The 15,415-nt window shown below is 49.5% G+C and overlaps 1 protein-coding gene across 7 annotated transcripts in view; it reads right to left on the bottom strand.

The window, feature by feature from the left end:
* The window catches only part of LOC105308182 (transcription factor COE3), a 115,715-nt gene that overhangs the window by 96,454 nt on the left and 3,846 nt on the right, over positions 1-15,415 (bottom strand). For all 7 annotated transcript variants that reach the window (XM_023525404.1, XM_023525406.1, XM_023525407.1 and 4 more), the window contains 2 exons: positions 15,200-15,273; positions 13,537-13,605 (listed from right to left, as the gene is read on the bottom strand). In XM_023525404.1, the coding sequence (XP_023381172.1) occupies positions 13,537-13,605; positions 15,200-15,273 (143 nt within the window). The remainder of the gene's footprint in view (positions 1-13,536; positions 13,606-15,199; positions 15,274-15,415) is intronic.

Genomic DNA, 15,415 nt, shown 5'->3' with positions numbered 1-15,415 from the left:
GGCAAACTGCATTAAATATTTACCACTGGTTTTAAAAGACCAAAATGAGACTCTCCTCCCACACATTTAGCTGGGGGGGGGGGGGGCATTTTTGTGCAGAATGGGTAACAGGCGTTTGTCGGGAAGCCAGCTCCCCGGGTGTCTCTGTGACTCCGGACCACAAGCTGACGTTAATCCAGTGGACCTTAGAGTAAGATACGTTCTCATGTAAGGTACTTACTTATTTATTGCTTTCTAATGGATGTTTTTCTACAGATCCTAAAAGAGAGGCCGCAGAGCAGACAGACTCCTGTCCTTCATTCTCAACTGCTCTGCCGGCACCATGGGAAGGGACTGGGTTACTCCCCTGGCTGCTCAAAAAGCCACCTACTTCCACACAAACAAGGCCAGTCCGCACGCTGCCAGGCGGCTCCTCATCGAGCCATGCCCGACCCCGCGTTCCCATCGGAGGGCATTCCGGCGGCTCTCCACAAATAAACAGCAAACACTTACAGGGGACAGCTTTGTAGGACTCGTTCCTTAATCAACAGTTAAAAAAGCAAATTGGATTTGCCCTATCACAAAAAAAAAAAAATTAATTCCAGATTGTCGTTTTTGTCTTAAGTACAAGAAGGTTTGTCTTATAGGCTTGGCTGGATAATTTCATTTTAAAAGTATCTCTAAAATTTGACATCCCTTGGGACCTGTGGTTTTCTCCATCATTATATAACTGTAAACTTCTGGATGTTAGAGATTGGATAATTTCTTTCAGCTGGACCTGGCCTCCAGCACGCCTGGACGCTAAGGGTGAGCGCCAATGGCTCGCCAGTTAGCAGTCGAGCTTGGGATCAAGAAGAGTCCCCAGCACGCAGATCAAAAGTTTCGGTGTGCGGGAAACTTATTTCCCTTATTTATTTTCCTTAATAGCTCTTCTCTCTCTGCTCTCAGCTAAGAGAACTGTTAGAAATTCTTCCGATAGGCCGCGTCTGCGCTCGTGAAAACAGAACAGAAACAGGGTCGCCTTCAAGGCGTCTGGGCTTGGTCTTGTCAAGTAGTTCTTCTGTGCTGAGCTCGCTGGAGCCATATGTTCACGGAACATTATGGAAGGAAGCCGGCCGTCGGCACGTGACAGTGGCGGCCAGCAGCCCCAGCCGAGACTGTGACGTGCTCGATGAGAACGGGCAGCATGCAAGGCACAGCACGTGCGTCCACAGGGCGACATGTGCCCCCTCCCCCACTCAGCACAGGAATGAGTCGACTCACGTTTCTCCTCCCGGGTCACATTATTATAGCCTTTATGTTTTAATCCATTTTTTTTTTTTTTTTACACCATGCGAAAAGAAAAACATCACTCTTCTAGTAATCAAGTTATTCCTTTAAAATTCTAAATAAAATGAGGGTTTTATTAAAGATATTTATCTCATTCAACAAGAATAAAATCAATTTGCACTGCCGGTCCAGCACCCAGTTACGAGAACATTAAAACATATTGTTTATTTGCGGGGCGGCGGGGGGCGGGGGGCGGGGGCACTTCTCTTGGCAGATGGGCCAAGGAGCAGAACGCCCAGTGCACTTCCTGCAGGACGCTGGCCTGGCGGCTGGACACGGAGGAGAGCATTTTTATTGTTAATCAATGCCAATCAATTCCGAGCCTTGATGTTAAATAGGGATCAATACCACCGGGCTGCGGATGAGATCTGATTTCAATTGGTGAGCAAACCTGCAGAAGTTTTTAATCATAAGGTAAATCAAGCCCGGGAACATAAGTCAGATGAATTAACACAGGTCCGCGCAGGGCCTCTCCCGCCGCAGAGCCAGCACAAGGAAATCTCTGTCATATTTCATTATCGCGCTCGGGCCAAGCCGAAGGCAGCGTTTGGGGAGCGTTTCCTCGGTGGAAGCTGGCGCCCCTCACACCGCACGCGAGTCCTCCCGCAACTGCAGGCGGCTGGTCCACCGAGTATAGTTATACGTATGCCCCATGAATCTCATTTTATGCGATTAAGATCCATAAAAATTCAATAGCTTTTCTTCTGCAATTCACATTTTACCTGGTGAAATATCATAAGAATTTCATTATCTTTGCAGCTGTTGCCTAGGATCAAGCAAAGGTTATTATCCTCTTCGAAAACACTATAGAATATGTACGAAAATGTCAGGAGAACTGGGCATTTAAAGCTTGATTTTTTAAAAGAAAAACACTGTCTGAAGTTTAGAATAAACTGTACTTGACATTTATGTACCATGATGCATTTCTTGGTAAACTGATTTTGCAAGGAAATTCTTTGAATTCGACTCTGCGACTGGATTGTAAAAGGGAAATGGGGGGGGGGGGGGGGGGGGGGGGGGGGGGGGGGGGGGGGGGGGGGGGGGGGGGGGGCGGCGAAGCACTCAGAACCGAGGCTCTCCCCCGCATCAGGCCCTACAGGATTTCCTAACCTTCCAGATAACCATCACGGGCAAGATAACTGCGAGGACCCTAACCGATCGCCACGGCCTAATCCGATGGGTCATTCAGGCCCGTTTAAAGCATTTGAAGAAAAATGGCCAGTGCAGCCGTGATTGATCAGAAAGCCCGGTAAATCGTGCGGATTCCGCACAGTCCTCCGGCCGCCTCTGCGCGGGTTCCGTCTATGATGATAAATTAGCATTAGATGGAACCTAATGAGTTTACTAAACATTTGGGATTTGTGCTAATAAACTGGCTGGCTGTGAACTAGCAGAAGCAATGAGCAGTCCCGGGGCTCCCTCTTATCTGTGCACATGACAGTGAAACCACGCTTCCAATCTGCGATCAATTCATCATCCGACACCATTGTACATTCTTCACAAAAAGATAATTACTGCTTCCCTGGATCAGAACACTCATATTTCCTTCGAATTGCAGGTCTTGATAGCAGGCACTGTCACCACTTCCTCCGAGCCCCACTATACAGCTCTATTTATGATCATTATTTTCGCCTAAACAAGCCTTTTTCCTCAACTTGATAACGAAACCCACAGTGAGGAGAAGGGAACAGTTAGGGCATTGTTTCCTCTGTGGAGCGCTTTTACGTTTAGTGGAGGCCGCCGACGAATATTTTATTCAGGGCATTAGTAAAAGTTTCCACTCGTTAGAAGATAGCGCTTCCCTTTCCTCCCCCCACCCCCCCACAAAAATCCCGTTCCAGGCTCGGATTTGTTAAAAACAGAACGGACGCGAGCGTAAGGCAAAGTAATGGAACAGAGAATAAATCAGAACGTGATTAAAAAGGCCGTAGCGGGTTTCACACCCGTGCCCCCCGCTCCGCGGCCCTCGAGCTTCTAGACGCTCCACCTCGCCTGCCGGGGTCGCCCTACCGACTGGTCAACTCTGTTTGACCCCAGCACAGGCAATAAATTACCATAACACACAACTCTGAAACAATGTAAATTAGTTACTGCTCACAGCCTAATAAATGGGAACAAATGTGTTTGGGGCTGGAATGGGGTTCTGGATGCTGTAATTGCTGGGAATAATTATAATGGGGTCTCAGGAAACATGAGCAGCAGTCACTTGTCATGACAAACACCCTTAGCCCAGCAAATACGCTCCTGACGGCCACACTGTACCAGCCAGATCGCTTTTCCCTTGAAGTTAAAAGGCACTTCCGTGCCTTGCTTTATTCCCGCTCGTGGACAAAAAAGCTTTTTAAAACCATAGTGCGCATCTCCACGTCATACTATTCTGATCCACGGCAAGTGTGTTTTCATGGCGCAGCTTGTCCTTAGACTCCGTAAGGAGCGATGAGCCGGGCACGAAAGCTCTGGGGGCCAGTGACGTGGGAGTGGACCTCTCATCGGTGGGGGCAGCGGCACCCAGCGGGACCCGCGTCCGGGCTGCAGGAGGCGCACCTCTGGGTGCGGGGCCCAGCCGCCTGTTTATTAACTTGCATAACTCATTTATTTGTTCGAAGTAATGATCTCGGGGAAAGGGCTGTTATATTTAGAAGCCGCTTGTCAAATTTAATAAATGATCGTTATTGCCATTTTTCCCCCTGAAAGCACTTTCCCAGATCCTTCCCACCTCTCCCTGGGGCCCCCACTGGCCGAGGACCGATGGGCAGCCGGCCTCTCCGTAACTGATGGCTGCTGCCCGGTGGCCGGCTCAGGCCGCTGACCTCGGAGGGTGGGGATGAGCGTCCCATCCAATCCAACCCCCACTTACTTCCTGACCCAATCTTCCTATGTCAGAGGACGAACCGCTTCATTGAGGAAGTGGAAGTGGCTGGGGACCTCCCTGCGGCAGCATTCCCCGGAACAGACCATCAGGAAGGGGAGACCCGGAGGGCTGCTGGGGCCACGCCACCCCCGCGCCCTGATCCGACTTACAAACCTCCCCTAACGCGAAACAAATGCTGTGGGTGTGAACTCGTACGTAACCATAAACCCTGCATTACTCTGTCTCGTATTAAATACCACATATAACTCTCGGCAGGTTTTATGTTGTGTTTTACTGTCCGCGATGGCTAAAGCTGGCCTAACATTTTGTTTGGCAATTAGGAAAATTTGTAGTTTAATTTATTAAACCAAAAAAAAAAAAAAAAAAGCCGACGACTACACTGAATGCTGAATTCATTCCGTTTTTATGCCATGATGCTGCATATCTGCCTCCCCGATGATCTACTCATTCTCCTTGTATGGCCTATGCTGTTGAAATATTCTTACAAACTATTTAGGAAAATACTCTGATAATAAGCAAGAACTGAGTCGTGCCACTTCAATAAATTCTCGGTAAATAGTTTAAATGTTTTCATTTCTTTGCAAAGAAGCTAATTGCTTTAAGGAAAAAAAAAAAAGAGGTGGGACAAGTAAACTGCCAAAAAGCCACGAGAATCCCACAGACGACAACCAAGTATCACAACACTGTGCCACGATACGCTCAGAAGGAAAGATTACAAAACGCCAAGACAGTAAACGAAAGGAAAATATTTCTCAGAAACCTTTAAGAAAAAAGAAATGAAATCCAGAAAGTATTATCAGTGGCTACGAAGCCACAAAAACACATGCAAGAACCTTAAATGTATATTTCTAAGTGAAAGAATCCAGCCTAAAAAGGCTACACGCTATATGATTTCGACTGTATGACATTCTGGAAAAGACAAAACTGTGGACACAGTAATAAGATCGGGGGTTGCCAGGGGTGTGGGCGAGAGGGTTTAAGTAAGGGGGGCTACAGAGGATGTTTAGAGCAGCAAAACTACTGTGATATTAAATGGGGGATACTTGTCATCACGCGTTTGTCAAAACTCATCGTACGTACAACAGCCAGAGTGAACTCTAATGTAAACTATGGCCTTTAGTTAATCACAACATGTCACCAGTGGCTCCCTGACTGCAACAATGTATCTCACTAACGCAAGTCGTTACGGAAAGGCAAAGGGGGTGGGGGGGGGGGGGGGGGGCGGCATGAGGCCTCTACTTTCTGCTCATGTTTCTGAAAATCTAAAACTACTCTAAACAATAAAGTCCATTAATTTTTCTAAAAAGCATGATCAGGATATCTTGGGATGTACATCAAATGTAGAGGGACAAAATGCCAAGTCGGGGCGGTGTGTCACGGGTCCGGGCGCGACTCCGTGTCCCTGCTCTGTGGCCACCAGCTCCCATTTCTGTCTCACAGTCTGTCCTGCCGGCCGCGGGGCGCCATTCCAGGGAGCCGGACGCCAGGTTCCGGGCCATGAAAACTGGGGAAGGACGTCTGCAGGACCTTCGTCAGAACCACGTTTAGAGGGATGCCCGCTGACCACACTGCTTGACGCTGGAGGAACCCCTCCTGCACAGAACTGGAGAGCAGCACCCCGACCCCTCCCCGATGCCAAGTCAGCTTTGTTGGGCGTCACCTAAAATCTAAGGGGACCTTCCCTCATCGGGCCTTCCGCGCAGGCCCCGTCCGGCGCCGAGAGGGCGTGACCTTGCCGCCCTGCACCCACATGCACGCCTCGGGAGGGCGGGCCGCCCCCCGCGCCCATAATCGAATCCCACGCTCATGCTGCACACGTGTCACCCTCAGATGGCCCCAGACCAGGCATGGACTCCAGACCTGTTTTTCAGTGACTCCAGACCATCCAGAATGGCCATTTCAATGAAAATTTGCAGCGGGGGGAGGCGAGGGGGGGGGCGGGTTGTATGAGGCCATTGTTGAAGCCTGAACTCCGGTGGCAGGCCTCGAGGGTCAAGGTTGGTCTCCCCGCCTTTGGAAATTCGTCATCACAAGGGCAAATGTTTGTAGGGCCTTAACACTGCCAAGTTCTGTCTTGTTGTTCTAACATGGCACCCTGCCCCCAACTGCTTTCCGCCGGGAGAGGGGGAGAGGGGGAGAGGGAGCGAGATGGGCGTGGGGGGAGGGGGCAGGGGCGGAGGCAGGGGCGCGGCTGGGCCGTCCGGGCTCTGGGCGAGGGCGGCCTCCTCCCCAGATGTGCTCGCCGCACACCCAGCAGAGACACGCTGGAGCCGACTCCTTCCGCCGGCGCGGCCCGGGCTCCGCGTCCCAGCGCGGCACACACCGGGGCCTGCCTCTCCCACATGCTAAACTCATTTCCTCGTGAGTTATTGGGGAGGCCCGGCGCGGGCCCCTCCGCTGTGTGCAGACCGTGCGGCCGCCACCCCGGCCGCGTGCGCGCGCCGTGCTCTCTGGCCGGCGACTTCTGGGAAGGAGTTACGTTGGGAGGGACATTTTTCATTTGTTTTGTTTGTGGACGGAAGGGGAAACGGGCGATTCGAAAACAACCAGAACGAGAGTTTCCCTATTACCCCCCCACAGAGCTCGTCATCTAATTGCTGGCCAATTTACAGCATTTATGATGTTGACAGATATGCCTGACTGTTTTCCGAGTAAAGGGTTTTGAAAACAGTTTTCTCAAGCCTCTGCGATTTAATGAACGCTCGTTCCCCCAAAGTCTAAGCAGCTTATAAAATACCACCGAAAACCCCTTGCCACATAAAATTCCTCCACTTATGTTTCTAAATTATAGCCATATTTCTATTTTAAAGCATTCATAATGCCAGCATAATGTCTCATTATATAGAGTTTTGACCACAAACATTTTTGGGAGATTTGCTACGAAGATAAACAAACAAGACGAGCTTGTGTTCTGGCGAGCCGACGGGAGTGAATGGTTTTCATTTTCTCGGAGTGCAAGCTCTAGAAGCCTTGCCAAGTACAGGTTAAGCTCCGCGAGTTTTCACTTCCTGTACCCCTACTTGTCAATCACTTCCTGTCTGCAGCGAACGACAATCTCCATCATTAGCGCTCGGAATTTTTATCTCCTCCAACGTGCCTCCCGTTGCCGCTGTTAGTTTGAATTCTGATAAATTATTCACCATCTTTGAAAAGTAACCGAAAATTACAGCATCCCCGTGAGCCACCTACGTGCAGCGAGGATCACCATGCCCCTGGCTCGCCTCCTAAACGCTCTGACAGGGCCAGCGTCTCCAGCTTCTTCGGCGGCACGAGAAGGCCTCTGGCCAGCCCCAATTATCTTCTGGTGCACAGAGTAATTATTTGCTTCCTGTAAGCATGCGTAACAGAACCCCGAGTTTGGACGGCCTTCCATAAGGTAATCCAATTCATCCAAGCCATCCTAACACAATTACGGGCACTGGCAATATCTTTGCTTTTCACCTGATAAGGCCGCCGCAGAGGCGCGGCATGGCTTGCGTCAACATACCTCCCGGACTATAGCTTCTGACAGCCCTGCCTCCGGCCCCCAGCACTGCCATGCGCCGCAGAGCGCCGCCCGGGCCCGGCGCTCGGCAGCTCTGAGGCTTCTCCCTTGCACAAGCGGACGGGCATCAGAGTGTTTGAGAGCGCTGCGGAAGTCATTAGGGGTGTGTGGCTCGTTTTAAAACCCAGCCCTGCACTGGCCTGGCCCTGGAGTCCTCCCCCAAGCCAGGCGGCCATAAATCTCTGCAGGCCTCCCTCCTCGGCCTAGACCAGAGGTGCGGGCTCTGGGCCTGGTGGCAGCCTTGTCGACTACCCTCCCCCCCCGGCCGTGACCGCACTCACCGTTGGCACACGGTGGCGGTCAGCACGCAGACTTAGCACGTGCGATGTCGACTCCAATCCCGGGGCTGCCAGGAGGAGGGACATACAAAGTGGGAACCGTTCCTGGTGTCCCCCTAGCTGAATGGAAGCCTGTCACTGGGACTCCGTAATGCGACTCTTCCTTTTCTGTTTATTTTCAGAAGTTTATGGAAAAAAATTAGTAGAGGATGAACGAGCGTGGTGAACTCTCTGCCCGTCCCCACTGGCGTGCCAGGGAATGAAACAGCCCTTCGCACCTGAGCGCGGCGAAGCCAGCGGGGCTGGTGCCAGGCAGAGTCAGATTCTTTGCAGCCACGTCCGTTCATCCAAAGTGTGTGCTCGTTTTCACGTCGCCAAATTTCTAGGCGGTATTTCCCCTTCGCTGAAGTCCCAATGCATTAAAACAGACCCTGAACCGAAGAGCGTCTCACACACACAGCCAACACCAAGAGGCCGGCTTGGGGAGGCCGAGGCCTGCTCGCTGACAATTACATTCACAGCTTTAAGGAAACCGAGAAGGAAAAATTAACACCAAACTATACTGTTTTCATTGCGCTGTGCAGATGAAATGACAAGCTGTCGTTTAAGAAGTTAATAAACAGTCTCCGATTTGCAGGTTATCCAAATGCTGCTGAATAGCAAACCTTGGATCACTAAATGGTGTGTAATTAAAATTATTTTTAAAATCCTCCTTGACAGGCCGGGGCTTAGCCAAAATGTAAATGACATTAAAGAAGACAATGAATTTAATTTTATTTAATGTCCCTTTTTGCAGATCCTCATTTACATAGCATTTTTAACAAAAGCGTTGACCTTATAAACGCTGGCATTTGTACAGCTCCCTCGGAGTTGGATTTAATCACGGCCGTGCAAAGCCATGAGGGAGGAAGCTTTAAGTTCTGTGCCTGGAGATGGAGCGGGAATAAAAACATTGGGACTGGTCAAATGTTTATCCTCCCCGCTTCGGAAAACAACCTGACAAGAAGATGTAGGGGCTGGGGAATAAGCCGGTGCTGTTTGTAAGGCTGGGTAATAATCATACATAATCGTTTGGAAATATAGCTAATAAAAAATATAATGAGTGTTCAGCAAAATCGGCATTAGGCCCAAATTACACGATATTAATACTTGAACAGGTGCAGAAAGGCGCTTTAAATGAGGTAAATGAATAAAATGTCCCAGAGCACAACTGTGTGTGCTGACAAAAAGTCAATGCCATGAATAATTCAGCGAGGAGGACTGCCAGCAAAGGTCGGCTCTCTTTGACCTTTGTGACAGGAAGTGAAAGGAAACACTGTTGACTGAAAGAAAGAAAGAAAGAAAGAAAGAAAGAAAGAAAGAAAGAAAGAAAGAAAGGGAGAGAGAGAATCTCCGATTGGTCTCCAGCTACTGCTACCATTCTGCAGTTACTTTAAAGGTGTAAACTTAAAACTCACAAATGAATCAGAGTGAGGCTTTGGGGGGGGCGGGGGGGACAGAGTTAAAACGGTTGGTAGTGAGGGCATCCGACTAAAGACGATGTGGGATCGCAGACAATGAAAGGTTAAGTAAATAATATTTTTCTACAACCCAATGTCAATTATGTATAAAAATCTGAGGTCAGCTGAAAAGTATTTTCGGAGCCCACAGGGTTGAAATTTTGTAACAGCTGTTAAATATGACAAAACTTTCCTCCCCGCCCCCCCCCCAACTAAAGCTATTCCAAACTCTGTATGAAAGAAAATGGAGTAAACAGATGTCTGGCTTGCAGACAGGAAAGTAGGACAGACTTGGAATGATAAGTCTCCCAAACTCTATAGCCCGGTGCCAGGTTTATTGGGGAGGGGGCACTGCCGGCCGCAGAGATGCCAGCGAGGCCGACGCCTGAGACGGTGCCATCTGGAACTGCCCCGCCGAGCACGCTGCCGGCGCTGCACCCAGCACAGTGTGTGACCCGGCCCGTTTGGACGGCCACAGCGCGCGCCGCCCGCCGCCCCCACCGTCGGCCCTCCCAGTTTTGACAACTGGACCCTGCACGTCCGGTCCGCTGAGGCCGAGCGGGGATCCGGGAGGTTAGAGCGGGCGCCCCCGGGCACCTCCACGGAGCCCCAGGCAGCTCTGCGATGGCACGGGAGGAGGACGGTGGCCAAAGTGTGGTTTTGGTTTAGCAGCTACACCGACATCCTGTAATCATTTACAGCCCTTGGAATGTAAGGGTGAAACAGGAGAGATTTATCTGCTCACAGCCGGGATGTGTGGACAATGGGTGTCCCTAACGAAGACCATCTGCTTTTGTGTTTTCCCAGAAAACGATACCCCATCCTTTTCAGCAGTACCGTAAAACCCTGCGCGCGTGTGCGCGCGCACACACGCACACACACATGCGTGGGTCTGCGTGCACGGGTGCACACGCGTGCCCCTTCCCCCCGCAGGTCCCTGCCATCTACCATCCGTGCCTCTCCTGCGGCAGCCTCACCGACCGGGCTTTTTACTTTCCAACGTTCTGTTGCTCCCGTACCCCAGAAGTTGTTATGTTATTTTAAATGCACCGTAGTATAATTATATTTGTGGAGCTATAAAAACAGGGTTTCTCTGGCGTTGTTTTACGAGGAAGAAAACAGGGTAAGTGAAACCTTCACAATCAAAAGGTCTCGAAATGCAAAAGACCCTCTTCCCCCCCCCCCGTTTTTACTCTGAAGGGTCTTCTATGCTGTTCCTAAGTATTTAATGCTTCTGAAAGATAACTGAACTAAATCGTGTAATTAATTGATTGAAGGCGTCAGAGTCTATAGAATGGGATTCGCCTGCCGGAGCAGGGAGCTGGCTTCTCCGTCCTCAGAGAGGGGAGAGGCAGTCTCGGCTTGCCGGAAGAGCCTCGGAGTGGCTTAGAACAAACGTGGGCCCATTGATCTCAATTCAGGTTGGAATTATTGGTTTATATCCTCAGGACAAATATGCCTTATCTGGTCAGAACCTGCTAAATGTATCCGAAGGCCACAAGGAGCTGGCGAAGCACGTTGTATGTAATTCTTTTTTAAGCCAGCTAACCCAGTGGTGACAGCGCGGATGGGGACCTGTGGGCTGACTCGCCGGCCCGGTGGGGTATGTTACTCTGCGGTACTGGCGAGGAAACACGGGCTAGAAACGCGACATGAACAACTCATTTTGGGAGGCCACACGCGCCCCACAGAAATGACTGTCATTGTGAAACTGAAACGCATCTCGGTGGCAAAAGCCTGCATCGCCCTAAAGACGCCCCCCTCCTGCGGGCATTTTTCTTTCCCCGATTAGCACAACTTGCCTGGGTGAGCAGCAAAGTCTTCATTTTCCCCCTGCAAATATGCCTCAAACTGAAGATTGTGCCCGTACTGCAATCATTACACAAGGATTTACATCAAGCAACAAAATGCAAATAGTATTTTGTCATCGTGAGTGACAGCTCTCTTAAGAATGGTAAAAATGTACATTCTATGTGTCATTACATAAAACTAACCTTACCTTAACATCCCTAACATGGAAGGTGATTAAAATTCCCATAAAATTGTCATATCTTTGAATTTAGAAGCAGAGCAGATTTTTCATCAATAATTAAGACCTCCAAAGCATTTATGCCAGGCACAAATGGAGCCGCAATCCCCCTTATTCAAATAAACTTGGTAAACCCATTAACCAAATGTTTTTACATTTTCCCCTCCTCTCATGCTTCTAGAATACCGAATGATCGCAAACTTCTCTTAGGCTAGAGAGAGAGATCAGTCACCTTAGCACACATTTCAATTCGCCCAATGTAAGAGCGCATCCACTCAGACCAGAGTTAAAGAATACACCCCCGCCTCTCCAGGGGAGGTCCCCCCATCGTGTGACAAACACTGAGTAGTAAGGGTTTGTCAGTATCAACGGTCAATAAATGATTGAATGTTACACAAACCTAAAGTGATTTTGAAGGGAAAACACAGCATCCAAAACGTGAGTGGACCCAACAAGGCTGCTTCAATATCGTGCCATGCTGAAAACCTCGCGATTTAAAAAGTCACCTTTTTCAAACGTATACGTATCACAAACTGAAGACAACTCAAAAGATGAAACACTTCACAATCCTGTATGACGAGCAAACACGCACGGCCTTTTCAAGCATCTGACACGAGATTCCCAGAGCTGCCCAAACACTTTTAGCCAATCAGGAAAATAAAACACATTCGGTGACAAGACAACAATCCGAGGCTGGATGATTTCCATAGCCCCGGCGCCAAAGACAAACATAATTATATTGATTTTCGTAGTTCGAGTTCTATAAAGTGTTGAACTAGTTCTCGACGGCCTGAGTGACGGCCACAACTGGTCAACCCTATTTGATTACTAATAAGAGAGCTGTCCTCCTGTCAGATACCGAGCATTCTCCACTAAGCAAACAGCTATTCCGGCTAGTTAAACATCAGCATTGCTCTCCACTGGTGGCGCATATTTCTTACGGCTTAACTCGTAGAGTTTTCCGGGTTTAATTTTTCAGACACTGGACAGCAAAGTTCACGATCAAAAGATAACTTTGTAATGAAAGCTGCTGAAATTCAACCCCTCTTCAAAACAGTCTAAAACCTCTGCTTCACAAAACTGGTGTCGTATGAACACGTCTAACATTTATTCGATTTGGGGACCAATTTCGAATCTGCAGTCAATCACGCCCTGGGCCTTTGGCTGTCGTTACCCATTGTTGGGAAGAATGAAACCCTCCCCTCCTCCAGGTCACCAAAACCCAGCGGGTCGGGTGAGTGTCCTGAGAGCGGTGGCTGGTGTTTTCGCTGCTGCAACCAAAGCAATGCCAAGTGCACGGGAACATTATCAGGACTGATGATTAGGAGCTTAAAAGGATGCAGCGTGGCCCAAGGAAAATGACAAACAGCAAGATGAAGAGCAGCAGACGTAAAGAATGCATACGGCTCGTCTGGTTACGGAAATTAATGTTGGAAAATGGAACCAGCATGTGTAATTAGTTTCAATTATAACAACTTTGGTTTGTTAGTTACATATTTGCTACTTGACATAAAACGACAGCCACAATTGGAAAAAAATTAGGAGACATTTTGCAACTAATTTAGGGCAGATTAAATTCATTCTAACTCTGGGCAACAATTACACCAGCAGCACCACCCAAGTCTCAACTTCAGCCATCATCCGAGATAAAAATAATGCAAAAATGAAACACTTGTTAACAAATTAGCAAAAAGCATTTTATGACATATCTCCGGGTTTAAAGCCAGAAGCTCTCTAGGCATAAAGTGCTCCTCACAGTGAGAGCCGTGGCAGATGAAACTGCTTCCCTTGACAACTCGCAAGCAATTACTGAATCCCCACAGAGCGAGCCACCGGGTTCCGAGTCAGCCCACCTGTGCATGATCACACACGCGGACAACAAATGGCACGCACGAGATGAGCCCAGGCCCACACTCAGAACTACGGAGCCCCCGGAAAGCCAGCCAGGCGACGGGTCTGGTGGCTGCTGCGGTCTGGCTTTGCAAAGATAAAGCGGTCACCCTTACCTGTCAATGATCACAGGGTCTGAGGGCGTCTCGTTTCGGTTTCCACAGCTCTTCTTGTCGCAGCACCGGCTGTGGGGTAACCGTAAACAGCGGCTTTAATATGCGTTTCATCCTTTGGTGCCCGACTTGTCTTTTTTTTTTTTTTTTGGTAAGTCTGACAGTAAAGCGGCCGCAGTCAAGAAAATAAGTCATCCTACCGAGGCGGTCTGGCACACTGAAACGCAGCGAGTTCACGTGCTCTGCGGCTAAACTTACGCTGTAACTTTCTACCGGAAGGAGCGAAGTTGAACAGTATCTGTTCCTGGTGGGAGGGCAACAGAGCTGCCATCTAAATTGTGATGGTAAAATATGGAAAATATGTTGTCGGTGTTTGTCTTTGCAGTGAACTGAGGAGAAGGGGAGGCAGGAGGCTTGGGAATAACTTTTCACAGCTTCAGCTTTTGTTTACCTCTAATTGTCAAGCTGTTATTTCTGGAAAAGATGCAAGATGCCACCTTCAACCAATATTTCTTTTGGGCATTTATTAATTAGAACCACAAAAGCATGCATCCATCTATCAGAAACTTCTATTGTTCCTTCTTTAAGCCTACCTTAACTCCGTTATTGAAACTTTAATTAAAGCAGAAATGAAACAAAAATGTTATGCTTCTTGCATTTTAAAAAAGCATACTTGTATAATGGTTACATGTCTAAATTAGCTAAATTAACACCATATGGTAGGCAAAGTATATAAAGCCTTTTAAAGCTGACAGCTAAAGTGATTAAAGAAAGTCTACAGTCTCCCACTTAGAGCTTAAATCACATCTGTGCGCCTTCTATGTTAATTGCAGTACATGCAGAAGTGGATAATAAAGAAATTCCACTTTATTGGTTGTAATTTATATTTATTACCTGATATGAGAAAAAGTCAGCTTTTGTATATTAGCGCTGTAACAATATGTCTGCTCAGAAATGGCATTTAGGCAACCAGCATCGTAGCCGGGCGGAGTATGCCCCTCAGAGTCGGCGGCCCGCTACTGTAGCCTGCGAGCCTGCAAAGCAGGTCCTTATGATTCCTCCCAACGATATTTCCATGCCGCACATACAAAGTCAATGATGCATTTTTATTTGCCATGTAGGGGTGAAACTCTTGTGGTACTTAGGAAAAAAACAGGTGGGAAATGGCTCTTCTGACAGAGAGCTCCAGGAACACGCACGCTGTCACAGCGACGTGAATGCTGCCTGGCTGCTCTGGGAAGCGGTTAACTGGCAGAATCACAGTCCGGCTCTCGCACCCGGAGCTCTGTAATAGGGACAGTAACGGTGATTGTCCAGCTCAGGATGCGAGCGCTGGAGAAGGAAGTAGTAAAGTGACTCCGAGTGATCTCTGACTCCTGGGCACCGGGACACCTGCATCGCCCAGGACCCGCTCTCATTTCTGACGACATCTCAGCGACACGGCCAACATATTAATCGGCTCTGCTGAGCAGCCGGTCGCGGAGACCGTCACCACTGGGGGGAAATGAGCCCGGCTCCCGGGCAGCCGGCGTGCGGCCCTGCCGATTACATTTCAATCGCTGCCCTTCCCCGAAGCTGGGCGGGGTGGCGGCGCCTGGACGCGGCGTCCTTTGTAGACGCAGCTGGCGCCGAGGCCGCCCGCTCCCGCCGCCCGCCTGCCGCTCACCTGCACATGATCTCGTGGGTCAGCAGCACGCGGCACATCTCCGGGTTCTTGTCCTGGCCCTCGTAGACGATGGCCTGCGCGGGGACAAGCAGAGGCGGGGGTTACCAGGCGCCCTTGGCTTGGGCGCCCGGGCGCTGCGGTCCTCACCGGCGGCAGGTGCGCGGTCCACCCAAGCCCCCCCTCTCCCGGCGGGGTCACCGGAGCGGGGCTAGGCCT

This window comes from Pteropus vampyrus, unplaced genomic scaffold (assembly GCF_000151845.1).
Source record: "Pteropus vampyrus isolate Shadow unplaced genomic scaffold, Pvam_2.0 Scaffold554, whole genome shotgun sequence".
Classification (NCBI taxonomy): Eukaryota; Metazoa; Chordata; class Mammalia; order Chiroptera; family Pteropodidae; genus Pteropus; species Pteropus vampyrus.
The sequence above is the reverse complement of the archived record's forward strand: the minus strand, read 5'-3'. Positions and strand labels throughout refer to the sequence as shown.